We start from the raw sequence: 20,108 nt of genomic DNA on the forward strand, positions 1-20,108 counted from the left end.
TAAAAAATTAAAAGTTGCAAAAAATTGGAACAGACAATTCCACAAAGATACACACACAGCAATAAGTATAAGATACTCAACATACTTATTCACCAGGAAAATGCAAATTGAAAATACAATGAGATCCTGAAAATACAGTTAGTGACTAAAAACAAAGATAGGCTAAACAAAGATCCACAGACAACAAACAAATAGTAAGAGTAGGAGAAGTAGTTGTCCCAAGGGATGTGCATATCAATTACTTATCCAATACCAAATGGTCAGCCCTGAAAACATACACACAAATAACAATATACAGACTGAGTGGATTCTGTTTGGTAATACATATGTATACACACACATTCATGTAATAACAGTTAATGGGGAAAGGTCATGAATGTGAAGGAATGCAAGGAGGAGATATGAGAAGGGTTAGAAGGGAGAATTGTAAATATTTTATAAATTAAAAAACAATTTTCTTTAAAGTATATTTTCAAGCATGGACAAATACTCATGCCTTTAAATAAAAATGTACACAAACTCCTCTTACACTGTAAACATCTTACAATGTAATCTGAAATCATATAAATTACTCACAATTTAATATCTCCTAGAATATTTTTTGATTGTGCTGATCCAAGTAAACAGGCTGGAATGTTGGACATTCTATAAAAAGACACAAATATTCTGTATCAATTCATACAATATAAACACTGAATTCATTCTCAAAGAGATTTAATGATACATATCCTCTACTGTCTAATATTTTTTCTTTTCATGTCTTGCTAACTTGATATATTCCTTTAAGAGCCTAGGGAGAAGGCAACTTTTCAATGTGGGTCATTCAAAAAGTAATTGAAAGGTTTTTCATAAATTAAAAAGTAAGCTTCAGGATTAGAAGAGGGGTGAATATAATCAAAAAATGCATGAAATTTTCAAAGAGCTAATAAAAACAGTTTAAAAAGTAAACTTTTATATATGCAAGTCATATCAAGCTAAAGAGCCTGGACAGCTGGGGGGGGGGGCGAACTAATTTGGAAGAAGCCATAGTAAACTAGCATTGTATCTTTTGAAAACACTACTGGGATAATGTAGTAACCTTGAATTAGAGAACTCAAGAAGGAATGTACATTCTTCCACTAACACGTCATTGCTAGTAATAAATGCAGCAGGTGTGGTAAGGCAAGAGGACAAACTGCTATACCCTGGTCTATATGTAGCAAGACTCTATCTCAATAAGGAAAAGAAAGAGTGAGAGCGGAAGGGAGGGTGAGAGAGGAAAGGAAGGAGGAAGGGAAGAAGATCAAGTCACTTTCAAAAACATAATTCTGTGAACGAGATTTACATTAACCATCTGCCAGTTCATGTATAGAACAAACATGAGAGAACAACTGAACTGAGAGACAAGAATGGGGACTTCGAGGCCAGCTGGCCTGCACAGTAAGACCCTGCCTTAAAATATTCTTGCTTGTTTGCTTATCAAAGGCAATGATGTAGCAATGAAACTATTACTCACTCAAGCTGGAGAACTTGGTCTTCCATTAAAGAAATAAGAGGTGAAATAACAATGCCAATCTTGCCTGCATAAACAGGTGGGTACTGGAAGCACAAACTCTTCCCATACCCTTGAATAAAAAATAAAGAACACAAATAAACAACCTCTTGATATTTTCCTTTCTTCCTACAGTGTACTTATATAGCAGCATAAATAGACTTATAGGTAATTCATGTATAAATATAAAAATGTTCCATGTTCACTCCCTCCTACATTTAAGTTTATGAAGGATTAAACACCTTTATGATTTTTAAATGATTGAATTATTGAATTATTTACTTTAAGTGCAACTTACCAGTTGTCATGACAACAACATTATCTCTTCTTTCTTCTAATACAGAATGGATGACTTTCCACTGAACCCTTCAAAGCAAAAAGCTTTATCAATAACAATCCAATGAACAAGTTAAAACCTATTTAACTTCTGTTCTCTAATAAACTCAGACATTTTTTAGCTTCCTATATAAATATGTGAAAATCCTAGAATTTTTAGTTAAACAAACAAAAAAGGAAACCACCATCTGGTCAACCTCTCATTTAGACTGAATAATGAGGAGTTTCCATATAGCTAAAGTATAAAATAAATCCCTAGTTTTATACTATAAACCCCAAACAACCAGTATTTTAAAATAAGCAAGAGCAATTTTGTAGGTTTGAAATGAGAACTGTGCAGGAGAAAATCTACTGGAGATGAGACCTTCTGCTTACGCAGATGATGAGCTATTCTTATTTGAGTGCTGTCTATACCAGAATGCTGAGTTATCAGAACTTACTTGTCTATATATCTATGTGTCCTTCTGTACACAGAATATATTTTAATTAAAAAAATTAAATTAAAAGAAGGAAAGAAATGCTTCAATGGATTCTATTTTTAATTCTCAAAACTGGAAAAACTCAGTCTAGATTTTTACTTTCTTACTGAGATTGTTCCTAATCTCATTTTTGTTCATCTCATTTGTCTAGTTTTTAATGTTCCCTTGAGGTGGTTTGAATGAAAACGGCTCTCAAAGGCTCAGGATTAGGATACATGTGCCCATGTTGGAGAAGGTAGGGCCTGATGTAGTAGGTGTGGCCTTGTTCAAGGAAGTGTGCCACTGAGGTTGGGCTCTGAGGTTTCAGAAACTCAAGCCACGCCCAATGGCTCACTCTCACTTCCGGTTGCCTGCAGATCCAGATGTAGAACCTCAGCTGCCACCCCAACACCTTGTCTGCCTGCATTCCCCCCATGACAATAATGAACTAAACTTCTCAACAAGTGAGCCTGTCCCAACTAAATGTTTTCCTATAAGAGTTGCCCTAGTCATGGTGTCTCTTCACAGCAATAGAACACTAAGACAGCCTTCTAGATGTAAATAAATTTTGATATGTTAAAACAGTAAAACATCACTGTTCCTCAGACTGTTCTCCTAGAGACTTATGACAGTGTGCTATGGGACACCTGCATAAAACAGCAATGAAAGAAAATTCATTTCTTATCATTCAAACTCTACATAGAACCACCCATTTAAAGTAAAAAATGCTTAATTTCTTATTAAGTGAACAAAGAAATTTATATAATTAATACTCAAATAAATTTGGAGTCACATATGATATATATTTGACATGTATGACTACAGTAAAATTAGGTTGCTACTGTTATAGGATTATTTACTTTTTTCTTTGAGAAAAAATTTAAGTACACAATTTAATTAATTGAGATCACACTCACGGTTTAAAACTGCAATGGCCAAAGTAGGTCTTGAGGCAATTAATTTGCTTTCCACTGGGTTCTGGCAATAAATGGTCTTAAAAATAAATAAGACAATAAAATTGACATTTATGTTCAAAACAAATATGCCATGTAAGAGAAGGCAAATGTACATTTTACTGGCTCCTTATAAAGAATACAGTGACAAGTAACATGTTAATTTTTTCCATGCTAATCAAATTTGATCTTCTAGGCATCTATCACAACACCAGGCAAACCCTTTGATTATTACCATAGTAATAGAACTGTACTTGTACTTCATACTTTACCGACACTAAAAAAAAAAAAAAGTATCCATCATTTTCTAATGAAGCACATGTACAAGACCTAACATCCAGAATGAACCAGAGCAAAGCAACCAATGTGCCAATAGGAATCTCATATTAGAAACATTTTCAATTCATGTTAATATAAATTATATTAGCATCCCAAATTAAGAACACAGAAAAAGTAAAATCTTCATTTTAGTTGTATAAAACTAAATCTAGTTACCTAAATTTGGTTACCTTGATCTAATTTAGTTACCTATCCACTTTTAGATAGGTAAATGCAGCTACTTAATTTGTTGCATTAATTCTTATAGGTCTTAGTAATAAAAACTCGGAGCTGAAAGATTAAAGACACAAAGCAGCCAGTCACTAGCTCTTACCTATACCTGGGGTCAAAGCGGTAATTCTGTCCCCATGAATCTTCTGACTAAATGCTCAGACTACTGCCTAGACTGCATCCATCTCTCATCTCCTCCTGCCTTATATTCCTCTCCCCACACAACCACATCTGTCTCTACCTCCCTAGTGCTGGGATTAAAGGCATGTGATTCCAAGTGCTGTGATCACCTTTGTGTAAACTCTGATTCTCTTTTAGAATGGATCAATTTTGTGTGGCCCAGGGTGGCCTTTACTAACAGAGATCCATCTGCTTCTGTCTCCAAGTTCTAGGATTAAAGATGTGTGGCACCACTGCCTGGCCTCTATGGCTAACTAGTGTGGCTAGCTTTGCAATCTGATCTTCAGGCAAGCTTTATTTGTTAGACCATAAACAAAATATCCACCACACTAAATCTTTAGCCAAAACTTTTAATTGCACAGGACTGTGGCTATGCTAGCTCTGCAAAGTGCCCACCACTGTCCATTCTTTGATGCAAAGACTCACACAGACTCTAGGTAAGCTATCACTAGACATAAAAAAGTAAGTATTATATCATATGTTTAACATCTTTTAATAGAAAATCAAACAGATGGCTACATGCAATAAAAGAAAGCAGTTTATTTATAAATACCTTCTACCTACAAAATGTTTTGAAATGCCCACATCTTCACACAGTAATATATGAATATAGTAAGAATTTTACTTTTTGAGGAGACTTGACAAGTTGACAAATTACTTAGCTAATAATTGCAACATTTGTACACATTCTTTGCTATAAGAAAGCTCCCTGGTGCTCGTGATTGCTTAAACAGCAAGCTCCTGGGACAGACTGCATATAACCCAATCATTTACAGTGGTATTGCATAAGCAGTTAGTAAACTACCACACCACTGACACTAGGACCTAAACCGAACCTATAACTGAAGAATGAAAGGTTTCTCTCACCAATTTCCTGAGAGAAAAGACCACTGGGGAATCCGATGGCTGCTTTATAGACCTAGTAGGGAACTATATGCCATGAAGTCATGAAAATCCAAATCACTGAAAAACCAGCACAAAAATCAAAGGGAAAGGTTTCCAACCTCTTTCTTACCCTCATCTTCCTGATCCTCTTCAAAAGCTTCGTCCCCATCTCCGCCCCCCTCCTCAGGAGGAAGACTTGGATTGCTTTCCATTTCCAACCATTTAGAATGAGTCGGTTCCACTGTGTCACTATTTAGGGTTTCTAAAGACTGAAAGTTTAAAAGAAAATTTAAAAGCAAAACACTGGTGATATCGTATCTTTTTTACTAAGCAAAAAAGAGTGCTATTAACAAAGCCTACAATTTTGTTGAGAACTGGCAGATGTGCAAGCAACAGCACAAAAGAACATGTGTGCTTCTCTATAAATACATGCTAGAGAAGGGCTTCGAGGCACGAAGCCAGGATGGAACACAGCCAGCATCAACAAGGTTCATTAATAGCATATAATGAACTGCCCCTGGGAAATCGATCATCAATTTCAAATTTGCATAATTTAAACAGTTTTCCTTATTGGGCTTCAGTATTTTAGCTTCCCGGTGGTAAAATACAAATCTTGCTGCTCTTTTTATAATAAGTTTCTCTACATTACATGTCAGTCACATTTTTTCCTTGAGTAAAGATGATGCTTGTATTACAGGCAAAGAACAGACGTGTTTTGGAATTGTCAAAAAAAAAAAAAAAAGATTCAAATAATTTCAGGAGAGAAATACTACTTATGTAAATATTGGATATATTAGTACTTTTGAAATTACTTTATCTATAAAGCTTTTTATTAAGGAGTGACATGGAAGATTCATTTAATCAAAGTTCGTTTTATTTGTTTGTTTGTTTGTTTTGTTTTGTTTTTGTCTTTGTTTTTTAGAGACAAGGTTTCTCTGTATTGCTTTGGAGCCTGTCCTGGAACTCGCTCTGTAGACCAGGCCTCAAACTCACTCTGCACTCGGGTGGCAGAGGGAGGCAGATCTCTGTGAGTTTGAGACCAGCCTAGTCTACAAGAGCGAGTTCCAGGACAGCCTCTGAAGCCACAGAGAAACCCTGTCTCGAAAAACCAATTAATTAATTAGTTAATTAATTAATTTAAAAAATGTTTAAAGACTTGACGTAGCATACCTTAAGCATCTCCATTTCTAAGTCTTCATCGCTTTCAATTATATAAGAGGAATCCTTTTCCTCATCCGTGGGAGATAAATGCTTTAAAAAAAGTAGTTCAGAGATTAACTTTCTGTATCATTGATTCTGTACCCTCTTTCGTATTCACTGGAAGTATTTAAATGTCTTTCTCTCCTTTAATAGGCTAATGTATACAGCATAATTATGTGTTTACAGGATGAGTTGACAGAGGAAAGGGGAAGGAAAAACAATGATTTTTTAAATATAATCAAAAAGAAAGAAACTGCATAGTTAAAAAATAGGCAAGTTAGAGAAACTGATGTGATATAAAATCTACATTTAAAATAACAACAAAAGTGCAAGTTCTAAGGCCAATCAATGTCAAACTGAGTCTCTTCAACTTTTAAAAGCATGAAACTACACAATGTTGAAAAAAATCTGTACAAACCAAGAAAAGTAATTGTTCCTTTATATATAAATCAGTGTTGGTCTATTTGAAAAAGTACCAGATACATTTACTTGGTCTGTTGCCGATGTTTGGAAATTAAGACTCTTTACAATAATTTTACAATCCCAAAGAATCAGGTGCCTAACAAGATGTGAATCCCACCTCTCTCTGTCTCTGTCTTCTCTCTCTCTCTCTTTCTCTCTCTCTCTCTCTCTCTCACACACACACACACACAAAATCAAACCAAGTAGAAATGACTCCCCAAATGCTGAATATTTAATTTGGAAATGGAAAAAGGGAAGGAACCTTAATTAACATGCTAATTTAAAGCTGTCAAAAGATTTTAATATACATTTTTTAACTGAGAAAGATTTTATTGCTTTCTAAATAGGGTCTTAAACAAATAAAAAAAATGCTAGTGGTTTTATAATAAAATGACAATAATTGGCACATATAAAAGGTATTAGTCAAATCAAAATCATGATCATAATTCTCTATTATATAAAAATATTAAAGTGCATATCTAAGGAGAAATTTCTACAGAATTAGAATAATGCACATGTCAGCAAAAGACAGAATTTTCTAAAGAGAGAGTTTGCTTCACAAGTGATTGGAATGAGATTGTTTTGAAAATTTTAAAACAACATACATTTACATGCTTAATAGAAACATTTAGGATAATGTTACAATACCCAAGGAGTATATCTAAGATTGGGTTTCGATTTCTATAATGAAATTAGGAGAAATAATTCTATATAATCTCTTCAAATCTAAAATAAAATGTTATTGCAAAAAAAAAATGCAAAAACTCCAGAGATTCTGAGTATCTCCAGTAATTTGTAAGCTAGTGAAAATTATGAAAGAAACAGAAGCTCATTCCCTCTCCAGGGAATAGAACAGACACCTGTAAAACAAAGCACCCTTTCACCCTAGCAAAACTTCTACCTTTAGGGAAAAAAACCTATCCCCCAAATCAAGTTTGGAAGAGTAAACACTTAAGAAGTATTCACCCGGAAGGAAGGAAGGGAGGAAGGGAGGGAGGGAGGGAGGAAGGGAGGGAGGAAGGGAGGAAGGGAGGGAGGGAGGGAAAGATTGTAAAGCAGCAATTCCAACACATGTTCTCTTGACAATATAAAAATCTTTCAACTATGCAACACTATTTATTGTACTAAGTGGGTCTCACAAATTAAGGTGGCCCTCTGTGTTTGTAAATCAAATTTTACTGAAACACACAAGGCCAAACACTTTACCTGTATCTATGGCTACTTTGCAATTCAACAGCAGAACTAAACAATTGCAACAGGCAGTACACAAAACCACAAAGCCTGAAATGTTAGCACTGTGTGTATCTATACAACCAAGTAAGCCAACCATTGGTGGATATATTATTCCCTCTTGATTTAGTACCTCAGAAGGCTGGTGAGAAACAGTGTTACATTTTTTTTCTTCTGCCTGCTGTTTCACAAGTTGGAGTCCATATTCTGAAATCTCTGACATCAAACAAGTTCTTTCCATATCTCCTTCCAGCAGACTGTCTTCTACTTCGTCTTCAAATCCACCTTCTTCTTGCTTCACTTTATTTCTAAATACATCAACTTCGTTGTGTTTCACTAAATTGTCAAGTTCTGGGTCCCATGCCTCTTCTTTAATTTTGGGAAAAGTGCCACTTTCTCCAGTTTGTTTCTCTTGTTCTCCACCAGCAGCCGAGTCCTCTGATGACACTAAGTTAAAACTGCTGCTCTGTTTCAGTTTAGTCTCAGGGTTTATAGAACCAAATATCACCTTTCTCAATGAACATAAATTTTCTGTAATAGTCTTCAATATTACAGGAACTCTAAAAAAAAAATCAAGGAGCATTATTCAAGTTTAATTTTATTACACATAAAGGCAAGTTTTAAAGGTTCTTACTAAACAAAAGCTTATGAAGAAGACCCATGGTCTGAACTGATATTTTCACATAGCCATATGAGATTATGAGATTATGAGTGGCGGTCTAGTAGCCTGTGTAATTAGATACTTCTGATCCTAGCAGTAGTCTTGCATATTCACTATGACTCAATAGTGGTTGGTCCCAAACTCATTTATGCCAGCTTGTCCTTTTTCTCTTTGATAATTAATTTAATGACATATAAAGTACATTAATAACAAACAGCCACAACAACAAAGTAAAAACGATTTCATTGAATTCTGGACTAAACACACAAGGAGAGCAAATTTCTGTAAATAAATAAAGTAAAAATAAACTGTTTGATGGTGGATCCAGAGTCCTCCCATTCTTCCCACAAACCCTTCCAACCTTTCCTTCTAGCCTATCTCCATCTAATGTGGCAACCATCAACCCTCAGAACCACACTACCAGAGACCGCCAGTGAACACACTAAGCTAGAAGCAACCTTATTATCTCTCCTGTCCTCCATTAGAACTCTCCAGATTTACTCTTAGTCCTACTGCAGGCTCCATTCCTTTGTGATACCAACTGACTCCTAGAAACATAACCTCACTGCTACCAAACTTGGCTAGTGGACAACAGCAACAACAAAAGAAAAAAAAAAAAAAGAGAGAGAGAGAGAGAGAGGAGAGGGAGAGAGAGAGAAACTACAACATCCAACCCAAATCTAACACTAACAAACAGGAACCAAGAAAGGTAATTTAGCTAAAGCACATGACAAGAATGTGAAAATAGCAATTGTGAATTGTTCAAGGACCTCAAAGAGGATATAAACAAATGCCTTAATGAAAACAGTAAAAATACAAACACTGCATGGTGGGGGGGGGGGTAAGACATAAAAGTAGAATTTAACAAAGAAATAGAATCACCAGAGAAAACCCAAAATGGAAATGAAAAACTTCAGAGGTAAGCCTGACCAACATATCGAAAGACATGGAAGAAAGAATCTTAGGTTTTAAAAACAAGGTAGAAGAAATGACACAGTTCAGCCAAACAATGCCACATCTAAAAACATCCAGGCACAAAATATCCAGGAATCCTGGAATACTATGAAATGAGAAACCTGTAAAAAAACAGATAAAGAGGAAGTAGATAAAATCCATACAAAGGTATAAAAAATACTTTCAACAAGATCTCAATTTTCCTCCATCTCAAGAAAGTAATGCTTAACAAAGTACAAGAAGCAGACAAAAATCTAAATAGACAAGACTGGAAAAAATTCCCCAAAACACATATTTGAAACAGTAAACATACAGAAGAAAGAATATTAAAGACTGCAAGGGGAATGAATCAAACATATAAAAGCAAGGGCATTAAAATAACACCTGACTTTTCATGGAGACTTTGAAAGCCAGAAAGGGCCTGGACAGATGCCAGTCCAGGCAACTATACCCAGCAAAATTATCAATCCCAACAGATGAAAGGGGAAAAAAATCCATGATAAAACTAATATTAAGAATATGTATCTACCAATCGAGCACTACAGAAAACATTAGAAGGAAAACTTTAGTCTGAAGAGATTAATCACACCCAAGAAAATTCAAGGAGTAATCCCAGACCAGTAAGTAAATCGGAAGAAGGAGGAAAACCCAGTGTAACCACAAAATGTAAAAAAAAAAAAAAAATTCACTGAATGGTAACTCAATACTAATGGTCTAAATTCTACAATAAGAGGACATGAAAACACTGTCTTCCAGACATAAGACTGATGCACAAGTGAACTCCCTGAGACTCTGTAGTAGCATGTACAAGAATGGCAAAGAGGAAACCCAGACAAAATCCCAACACCCCTAACCAAAAAGTTCTTAATCGACAACACTGGGAAAGCGAAAATCAGTTTTCTCCACTAAAGTGTCACTGGGAATATCAACCACATAACAGGCAGGCCCCATACCCAGCAGTAGTTAACCAACACACAATCAACTCCCTGTTTTTTTGGTAGACTTTTTGTTTTGTTTTATTTGGGTATTTTTTTCCCTCACTGGATTTTTGGGTTTTTTTTTGTTTTTTGTTTTTTTTTTTTTTTTGTTTTTGTTTAAGAGAGAGGGGCTCAAACTTAAAGTTGGGTGGGTAAGGAGGTGGAGAGGACCTGGAAGGAGTTGGGGAAGAGGAAAAATATGATAAAAAGTATTTAAAAATTTAAACACTACAAAGAACAGGCCTATGCTTAATGAAAACTCCATGATGCTTGCCTTGAGTGCATGAGGCCCCAAGATCAATCCTCAGTACTGTAGAAAGAAAAATTAAATAATAAATGAAGAAATCAAAGATAGTAAAGGAGTCTGATAAGCAAAGAGATATTTGATAATAGGTGCTTTGGGGATATGTATTCTAATTTTTCAGTTTTTAAAATTAATGGCTTATATAATCTGATATGTTCAGATACCTCAAGGATATTTTTATGTTAATGGTTCAAATGAAGCATTGCTCCTCCATGAAAATAAACTATCAAAATGTGAGTTGTTCCAAGAGATGATTCCATATATGACTGGTGGTGTAAATATGGTCAAAGCCTTTGGCTGTAGAGGTTATGGGTCCCAGGAAGGGAACCTTTGGACACAGCCATATTGCCTTCTAAATACTTATACTTTTACCCATAGTGCAGCTCTCTGTACTATTGTGAAAAGCTGCTTTCTGCAGTGGGAAACAGCTAATGAAGACTCATAATGGTCAAAGTGCTGAGCATAAATGCTGTATGCTCGGCCTGAAATGGGACCTCTACCTCACTCCTTCCCAGACCCAGTGAGCAACAAACAAAGGATGGAAAGACTGTAAGAGTCAGGAGATGTGGAGGAGTCCTATGAAACACTGCCTTCTGGATATGACATGGCTGTGGAAATCATAAACACATAGCAGCTGTGGATACCTGCATCTGAGCTGCAACAGACAGGGCCTTCCAACATTCCCAACCGATGAGGAAGCTCAACAGAAATCCCATCCTTCCCTAAGGAGCTCTGCAGTTAATGGCTGTCTGGAAAGGAGTAGTTATTCTCTTCAGCGGTGTAGTCACTGGTAAGTGTAGTCACTGTCCAGTCAACAGCCTCCTAACCATGCTCACACAAATGCTCCTAAACAGTCAGTGAGTCTCTCTCTCTCTCTCTCTCTCTCTCTCTCTCTCTCTCTCTCTCTCTCTCGCTTGCTCTCTCTCTCACTCACTCACACACACACACACACACAGAGAGAGAGACATGTCTTTGTTTCCTAAAACATCCTACAAAGCAGACAGAAAAGCTTCAGAACTTTAAGATAAGGTATTTGGTGACTGGAAAGCTAGCTTTCAAGTTTATATCAGTTTGTGTTCATGCATTAAAACAAGTTTATAGGAGACTATAATCACACACACAGCACACACACACTTAAAAATAAAATCAACATTTAACAAGAACAGCATTTAACCTCTGTAGAGTCTCCAAGTTTCTGCAGTGGACAGGAAAATGCATGGCTAGGTCCTTCATTTCTTCAGAGATTGAGTTCAACTGTTTCTTCATCTCATTAGTTGGGCTCCCCTCTGCTACAAAAAAAAAAAAAAAAATCAGATTTTCATCTATTCCCTACAGTGAATTTCAGCAAAACACTTCATTCTTGAATCCCTAAATCACTTTCCTCACTCCCATTTTCAAACTTCTTTTTCAAATTTTTGCTATTTGAAACAGAGGGTAAATTCCAAATTTATAAATTATAAACTCAAAGTTTACTGACCTAGACTGAAGGAAAAAAGAAGTGAGATTCTACACTAGCTAACACTGATTCTAATTCAGAAATAAATGTAACACCATGTCAGTTGGGACTTGAAACTATCTGGAAACCTTGCCCAAGCAGGAGCCAGCCACTCTTCATTGCCTTAATGAGTATTCAGCAAAATAAAATTTGAGCCTTTCTAATCTGTGGCCATTTTCCAAACCCTCAACTTCACTCCATGTGATATGACACTCTGTCAACAGCACGAAGCCTGCCTTCATTTCCCTTTTCGTTTGTTTGGTTTGGTTTGGTTTGGTTTGGTTGTTTGGCTGCTCTCCTTCCTGAAGGAAACTCCTTGCTTCGTATTTCTTCACCATTTCACTTACCCATCAAACAGCCCAGCCTCTCCTGGAGCATATGATATAAGATCGTGCTATCCCAGATTGCTGGCCATCTTGTGACATCACATCCTTTTATTCACCATGACTGGGTTTATTTATTCATTAACTGTATTTCCCTGAACTTTCTGTGATCATTCCTAGTGATTTTAACATCCACAGAGATGCCCCATCCAAGTTTGGACCTCGGATCCTTGGCTCCTCCATTTCCAACAACCTTTTCCTCATCTAATCTGAGCCACTCCTTCTCACAATCGGACCCCTGACCTTAAAACTGCCTAATAAAACTACTGCTGCACTACAAACTCTCAATTATAAACATTTTGCACTCTAAACACAAACATAGCTACCACTCATTGCAGCATGCTTTCCCCAATTCAATATGCTAACCCTTCAGAATAAAGTGGACTGACTCTGCCTTTCCCCTCCCACATACCATCAACTCCCCACCAGGCTTTCCTTTCCTAGCCACTCTAGAGTGTCCATTCACTTGACTCTCAACTTCTTGCTTCTTTACTCACCTGCATGGAACTTACCTGGCAAATCCCTATTCTAACTACACTCAACTTCTTTGCCTATAACCAAGTAACTGGACATACTTGAAAATAAAACAAAATGATAATGACCAAGTTCACTCATGTCACAGACCCCACTCTCTTGCTCTTAAGATGACAATCTTAGACCTTCTTTCTCTGTTAAGCTTCTTCCAAGGCCTGCTGCTTATCCTCTAATACTTGCTCCTATTCTCTCCTAAACTGACTCCAGCTCAGCTCCCTCCATGACTCCTGCTCAGCTCCCTCCATGACTCCTGCTCAGCTCCCTTCCCCATGACTCCTGCTCAGCTCCCTCCATGACTCCTGCTCAGCTCCCTCCATGACTCCAGCTCAGCTCGATTCCCCAGCTCCCAGCAGCAAAGCTTCCTCTGGGAAGGCTACCACAGTCTCAACCCTAACTGTTAATCTGAGATCCCCACCTCCTTCAAATCCTCAGAGTTTCCAGTGGCTGACACCTCCTTCCTGTTTACAGCACTTCCTTTTCTCCTTCACGGATGCCCCTTCTCAATGCTGCCCACTCGTTTTCTAAAACCAGTGTGACCTTGAAACTGATGCCTCTTCTGTTCTTGATTTCACTCACTCCCAGGACAGGAATCTGTATCTCTAAGGCCAACTTCTACTGTGAACTCTCGACTTGGTTTTCCAATAAGGTGCTGGGGTGGCTTAAGAGAGAAATATCTCCATAGGTTCAGGTCTTTGAACACCTGATTTCCAGTTTCTGGCTCCATTTGGGAGAGTTAGGAGATGTCACTTTCCTGGAGGAAGTCACTGGGGTGGCTTCAAGGATGCACAGCTTCACCCTGTTTCCTCTTTCTGCTCTGAGACTGCTGTTCAAGATATGACCTGACAATTTCCTGCTCCCACTGCCAACAACGCCTGCTGCTTCATGCCATACCTCTGTCGCCATTGATGTCACTTATCCCTCCAGAACTGAAAGCCAAAATGAACTCCATTCCTTAAAGTTACCTTTGGTCATAGTGTCTTATCACAGAAACAGAAAGCAACCAATACAGGTATGCAATTCGAAAGTCCGAAGCTGCAATTTGGACTTTTTTCACCAAAACCCATTCTTTATAAAATCTTGCACTCAACCTGACTCAGGTAATTCAATCAAAATACCCTAATTGTCCAAGCAGTCTCTTTTTCTCATCCATTATAAAGAATCCACCTAAACTTTCTTCCCAGTATATACCTTCAAAATGTCTGCTATCCTTCTTATACCTCTACTAGCCCAATCCAATTATCTCCTATTCCTAGACAATTAAAATATAGTCTCAACTCCCTGTGTAACTTCCTGGCCCTCTTACAGCATTGAGAAAAAAAGGCATTTTAAGATAAAATCTGAATCATGTTATTCTGTTGCTCTACACCCCCTAAGTTAAAGATTTCATATTGACCATCATTGGGTTTTTGTTTATTTGCCCGATTCACAACATATGATGTCCTAACTGACCTGACCCAAGCTTCTTTTCCAGACTTATTTCCCACAAATATTCTTCATACTCATTTCTCACTGTTCCTTACAAAAGAAAAGCAGTTACCCTCAGTGACTTCCTTTAAATAGTCATATAGCATTTCCCCTTGCTTGTCAAATGAAATCAATACATAATAAACACTAGACAAATCTGTGTTATATGATCAATACTCCCTTTCTGAATCGAGTTTATAAAAATAAATATTATTTATATACACTTAGAAATCATATTCCTTAGACCTTTCTCTATTATTTAGAGTAATCTGATTAATATGATATAATTTTAGTGTGATTTCTACCCACATCATTTACTATTTATCTATTGCTAAGATTCTCATATTTTATATTACCAAAGCTTCTGGACACTTTTTGTTCTAAAAGCACACACACCCTCTGTTTGCAATACTCTTTGGTCACACAAAACACCAGTACAACTAAAACATTAGAAATATAGTATAGAAGGTTACAAATGATGGCCAACTAATGATTAATTATAGGCCCTCAGTTTGTCAAAATCTCAGCAGAATTCTAGACAGTTCATAACATCCTCCTACTTCAAACGTATTCTTCCCTTGGCTTTCAGCATACACTACTCCTCATTTCCTTCCACACCTAAGGCAACTCCTATAGTGCCCCCTCCTGCACATAAGGATTACACCAAGAGTTTCCCAAGATCCTTAGTCTTAATGTTTTATCTCAAACCGACTGTACTCTGAGGTACAACCTACAGATCTAGGTGTCCATAGACCACTACCCTCTTGCTATCCAAGATGTTTCTCCCTTTAACATATCTAAAATAACTGTAAAACTTCACCTGTAAACCCTGCTCTTTTTTATCCAGGGTTTTATCCTGTCATATCACTGCCAAAACATGGGAGGATCCTAGGCACATGACTGTCATTACCCCCGATTCTATTAACTCTACTTCTCCATTAAATGTATTTTGAAGGTATCCACTTCGGTCAAACCTCAACACAAATAGCCAATTCAGGTTACCATTTCTTCTTTCTTGTCCTAGTGTCATAACCTTCCAAAAGGTTTTTCCACCATGCTTTTGTTCTCCTACAATCCCTTTTCTTTCTTTATGGCTCACTGTTTGTTTTATTCTACAGCTTATTTTGTTAGTTTGTTTTAAATACAATGCATTTCACTTCCATGTTTAAAACCCTCAATAGCTTCAGTTTGCTTTTTAGAAGGAATGTAATCCCTCTAGCATAGCCTGTCTCCTTTCATTCTTCTGTTTCTCCTACATCACACTGTCAAAGTCAATAGTTTACTATACTGCACAAGTTACAAATACCTTACCTGTCACTCTGTACCTATATATCCTTTTCCCTTTTGCTTTGGCTATTTCAGGTCTTATCTCATGTGCTGCCTTTTCCAGGAAATATTTTCAAATACCAATGAATATGCAAGAAAGTTTCCAATTTCAAAGCATTCCAAATTATGTATTAGAAATGTGCAATCTTTTTAACAATTCTATCTGGCCTTCAACAGAGGTGCTTCATATATTTTGCCCCTTTAGTGCTCAAAACTGATCCATGAGATAGATATTTTGCTATTTTCCATTTTATAAGCATGGGGAAAGAGACAAGATGGGTAAGATTCCAGCACTGGTCTCTGTAGCACAAAAGCTTATGCTCATCCTCCCTACAGCTTGACTCCTTCCGCAATCATTACCCTATCAACACATCTGACAAGGCCAATGAAGTTGAATGAAGAAAACAGCAACTTAAACTAGAGCACTCTAGCACAGCTCATACCTGTTGAAGTGTTGCAGTTAAAGACACGTTAAGCATTTCCTACAAATATCTGGAGGAAGCTGATTGGTTCACTGATGTTATCAAAGACAGTGTCAAGTCTATGGGACTGAACAGTAGCAATACTACAAAAGGAAGGTTTAAACCCTGCTCTCCCACAGGGAAAGTATCTAAAATCCAGTCCTCAATCCTGATATATTTCACCATCATAGTAACTCTGTTCAGACATTTAAGTATCAGCATAATACTTTGCAAAGGCACACTGACTTTTTGAAACAAATCTCACAAAATAGAAAACTCACATTTTATCTTCTATTAGGCCATAACATACCTTTATTTAGAGCAAACACTTGTACTGTATCACCCAAATTTGCTAATTTTTCATAGATGGCAAGACCAGCCTACAAAAAGGCAATAGAAAAACAAAGCACATGTTAAAGATATCCATAATAAATATGTGTCACCTCTCTAGCAAACTCTGCAAGAATGATTTTCAAGGCAATCCTAGATTCCAGGACGTACAGATTTATAAATATGAAAATATATCTAAGAACAGCAGCAACTAAATTTGGAGGCAATTTTTCTAAATTTCCGCATTTTAAATATAAACATATGGAATAAGGATAATTTAAATACAGAAAGCTTGTGATTTTTCTTATTGTGAATTGCTTATACACAAAATACATCATCAAAGCATTTGTGCATGCTAAGCCTAAGCCTTTCATGATTTCAGTTAGTTCACATTCTTTTACACAGAAATTGGACATCACCATGGCTTCATGACAGTGAACATAACTACCACTACACAATCTACTAATTGGTACTTTCTAATTAACATTGAGAATTTCATTTGATGTAGTCCTAAGCAATTTTTGATGCCAAACTAAAATAAAATATTTTAGCTTATGATACAATCACAGTAAAATTCCTCTAAAGCACTTCAGTACAAGGAATAAAAATGACATCATAATTAAAGGTCTTACAATACTTACATAAGCATCAGTAGCTGCATACAGTTTCTGGTCATCAGTGAGGGGGAAGTTACTCCAGTTGCTACAGCGGATGGACTTGTCCTTCAAAAGCTGTTTTCCTAAGATGTGTTTCACCAAACCATTGAGGCTCCAAGTCTCTGCACATTTCAGCTGGAAGCAGTGAATAGGAAACATAGCAGACATGCTTCTTTATTGCCATTTACCCTAAGAACCACCAAATGACCAGACCTCAAATAAAACTAGGAAAATACAAAATAAAGAAACTGCCCATCCCTAAAATGTCATTTATAGTTTACATCATGAATTGAACTCTGAGATTCCTAATGTAGGGTTTAAAATGCTTAAACTTTAAAGATGTCATTCCTAGAAATCAGTTGAATGAGTGAATTAGAAGGCTTTTGACTTCCTGGCCAAATAAATACTTGGCTAAGTATGAGAACTTAACTGCTTCATTTATTAGTATTGGAAATAGAGGTGATGGTGTTAAAGGTCAAACTGACATTTGAAACGCTATATCAAGAGCTGCATTGTAGTCATTTTACAAAAGGAATGCTATCAGAATAAATATCTTTGGAATACAATACTCAGGTGTGCAAATGCATGAGGTAAGTGAGAGCTGCAATAAAGAAATAGGAACACTGGTTTAGGCAACTGTGTACACTGAGACATTATTTTCATTATCATGCTTTGAACTTCTGTATTGCATCAAAATCAACACATAGCTTATATATATATATACATATATATATGTATATGTATATATATATTTTTTTTTTTGAGGAAAAAAGTTTATATTTAAAAAGGTACATTCTGGGAAACACAGGTTATGACATTTATTAAAACGATACTTATATTACTTCTACCACTACCTTTTCATTGGCGATGTCTGTCAGCTCCACAAAACTCTCCAATTTGATGTCAAAATCGCGAAGAAGCTTCCACTGGTCTCCTTCAATTCCAACACCTGCCTTCTTAATTGATTTATTTTCTAGTAACATTTTTAATCCCTGGGGGAAAACTAAAACATTCAATGATTATTTCCATAACACTGTTAAGTATAATGGATTTACTGTTCTTACACATAATACATGTGTGTTAAATTGATGTTTATATAAGCTTAATTTTAGAATCACATTCATCTTAACTGTTTCTGTTCTTATCTACTGCAAAGAGTTATGCAAAGAGTTCTGACTGGAAATTGACTAGAACAAAATGAGTTTGAATGTCACCTCTATTAACAGTAATAGTACATTGCTCCTGGTCACTTAAACCTCTAAACTTCAGTTCTCTACTCTCTAACACAGGAAAAAGATATAAAGGCCAGGTAAAATGTAAATACTTAAGGAAATATAAGATCATGAGAGAAGGCCTATTAGCGAAAGAACTTAATTTTCCAGGAAAAAGGTTGATATATTATTATTGTCGGCCATATAAATGAAACAGACACACTAACCTGACATAGAAGAAATGTGAAACAAATAACATTTGCTCTCAGAGGTGCACAACTGAATCACTGCCACTCTGTTTCGCTTTCCATGTTTGTACACTGGTGGCCATTCCATGTCAAATCCTACCACAGCTCCATGAGGTAGATGCATGCTATCAAAGGGAAATTTGTGTGATTAATTGCATAGTGGGGGAGGTTCTTTTGTTTGTTTTTTGTTTTGTTCTGTTTTACTTTCCATAGCTAACAGTATCTTTCACAAATTAAAGGACAAACCAATGACTGGAGAGCATATCTATGACAATACAACTTTTAGTAAGCTGCCAGAAAAGTATTAAGGGGTCTTTTTAAAGTCTTTGAAGAGACTTCTGGCTCAGCTGCTGTTCTATTGCTGTGAAGAGACACCATGACCATGGCAACTCCTATAAAGGAAAGCATTTAATTGGGTCTGGCTTATAGTTTCAGAGGTCAGTCCTTTATCATCATGGCGGGGAGCATGGCACTGGGGCAGCAGCTGAGAACTGCATCCTGATCAGCAGGTTGAGAGAACAAAAGTCTGCCATGAGCTTTTGAAATCTCAAAGCCCACCCATAGGGACACCTTCCTCCAACAATACCATACTTCTTAATGCTTCCAATCCTATCAAAGAGTTCCACTGCCCAGTGGCTAAGCAGTCAAATATATGAGCGGTTGGGAACCATTCTTATTCAAAACACCATAACAGGTGAGATGGTTCAGTAAATACCTCAGTTTGCTATGGTAAACACCACATCCAAAAGCAACTTGGGAAGGAAAGGGTTTATTTAAGCTTACTTGTCACAGTCTATCATGAAGAGAAGTTAGGGTAGGGACTCAAGACCCAGAGGCAAAAGCTGAAACAGAGACTATAGGGAACCTTGCTAATTGGCTTGATCCTCCTGGCTTGCTCAGTTTGCTTTCTTATACAAGGAAGGACCAACTGCCCAGGCATAGGGTACTGTCCAAAGTGGCTGGTCCCTCCCACATCAATCATCAGTCACGAAAAAAAATCTCAAAAACTTATGGTTGAGTGAGAAAGACAAGTTTCAGGAAACATAGTTTTTAATTTGGCAAATAAGATGATATAAAGGAATACTAAATACTAAACTCATGACATGTAAGAGCAGCACAGGGGTCAGAGGAAGATAAGTTACAAAAAGATATGAGCGCGCTTTTATTTTCAATTTATTTCAATTATTGAACACACATTGTGAAAGGAGAGAACCCACTCCTGAAAGTTGTCCTCTGACCAAGTATGCACTTGCACACAAGTCCTCCCCCCCCAACACCCACAGGATTCCCCCCATATGCAACACCTACACCAAAGTCCCT

At 36.7% G+C, this 20,108-nt stretch overlaps 2 protein-coding genes across 2 annotated transcripts in view; one reads left to right on the plus strand and one right to left on the minus strand.

Moving 5' to 3' along the window:
- The window catches only part of Wrn (WRN RecQ like helicase), a 104,083-nt gene that overhangs the window by 64,145 nt on the left and 19,830 nt on the right, over positions 1-20,108 (minus strand). Inside the window, exons 4-15 of the mRNA XM_051182266.1 lie at positions 18,768-18,913; positions 18,184-18,332; positions 17,315-17,464; positions 16,654-16,723; positions 11,855-11,969; positions 7,918-8,344; positions 6,063-6,143; positions 5,023-5,161; positions 3,243-3,318; positions 1,830-1,897; positions 1,496-1,604; positions 577-645 (exon numbers count right to left, since the gene is read on the minus strand). Of these exons, the coding sequence (XP_051038223.1) occupies positions 577-645; positions 1,496-1,604; positions 1,830-1,897; positions 3,243-3,318; positions 5,023-5,161; positions 6,063-6,143; positions 7,918-8,344; positions 11,855-11,969; positions 16,654-16,723; positions 17,315-17,464; positions 18,184-18,332; positions 18,768-18,913 (1,599 nt within the window). The remainder of the gene's footprint in view (positions 1-576; positions 646-1,495; positions 1,605-1,829; positions 1,898-3,242; positions 3,319-5,022; positions 5,162-6,062; positions 6,144-7,917; positions 8,345-11,854; positions 11,970-16,653; positions 16,724-17,314; positions 17,465-18,183; positions 18,333-18,767; positions 18,914-20,108) is intronic.
- The window catches only part of Saraf (store-operated calcium entry associated regulatory factor), a 735,200-nt gene that overhangs the window by 38,587 nt on the left and 676,505 nt on the right, over positions 1-20,108 (plus strand). The window lies entirely within an intron of this gene.

Source organism: Phodopus roborovskii, unplaced genomic scaffold, assembly GCF_943737965.1.
Source record: "Phodopus roborovskii unplaced genomic scaffold, PHOROB, whole genome shotgun sequence".
NCBI classification, from domain to species: domain Eukaryota; kingdom Metazoa; phylum Chordata; class Mammalia; order Rodentia; family Cricetidae; genus Phodopus; species Phodopus roborovskii.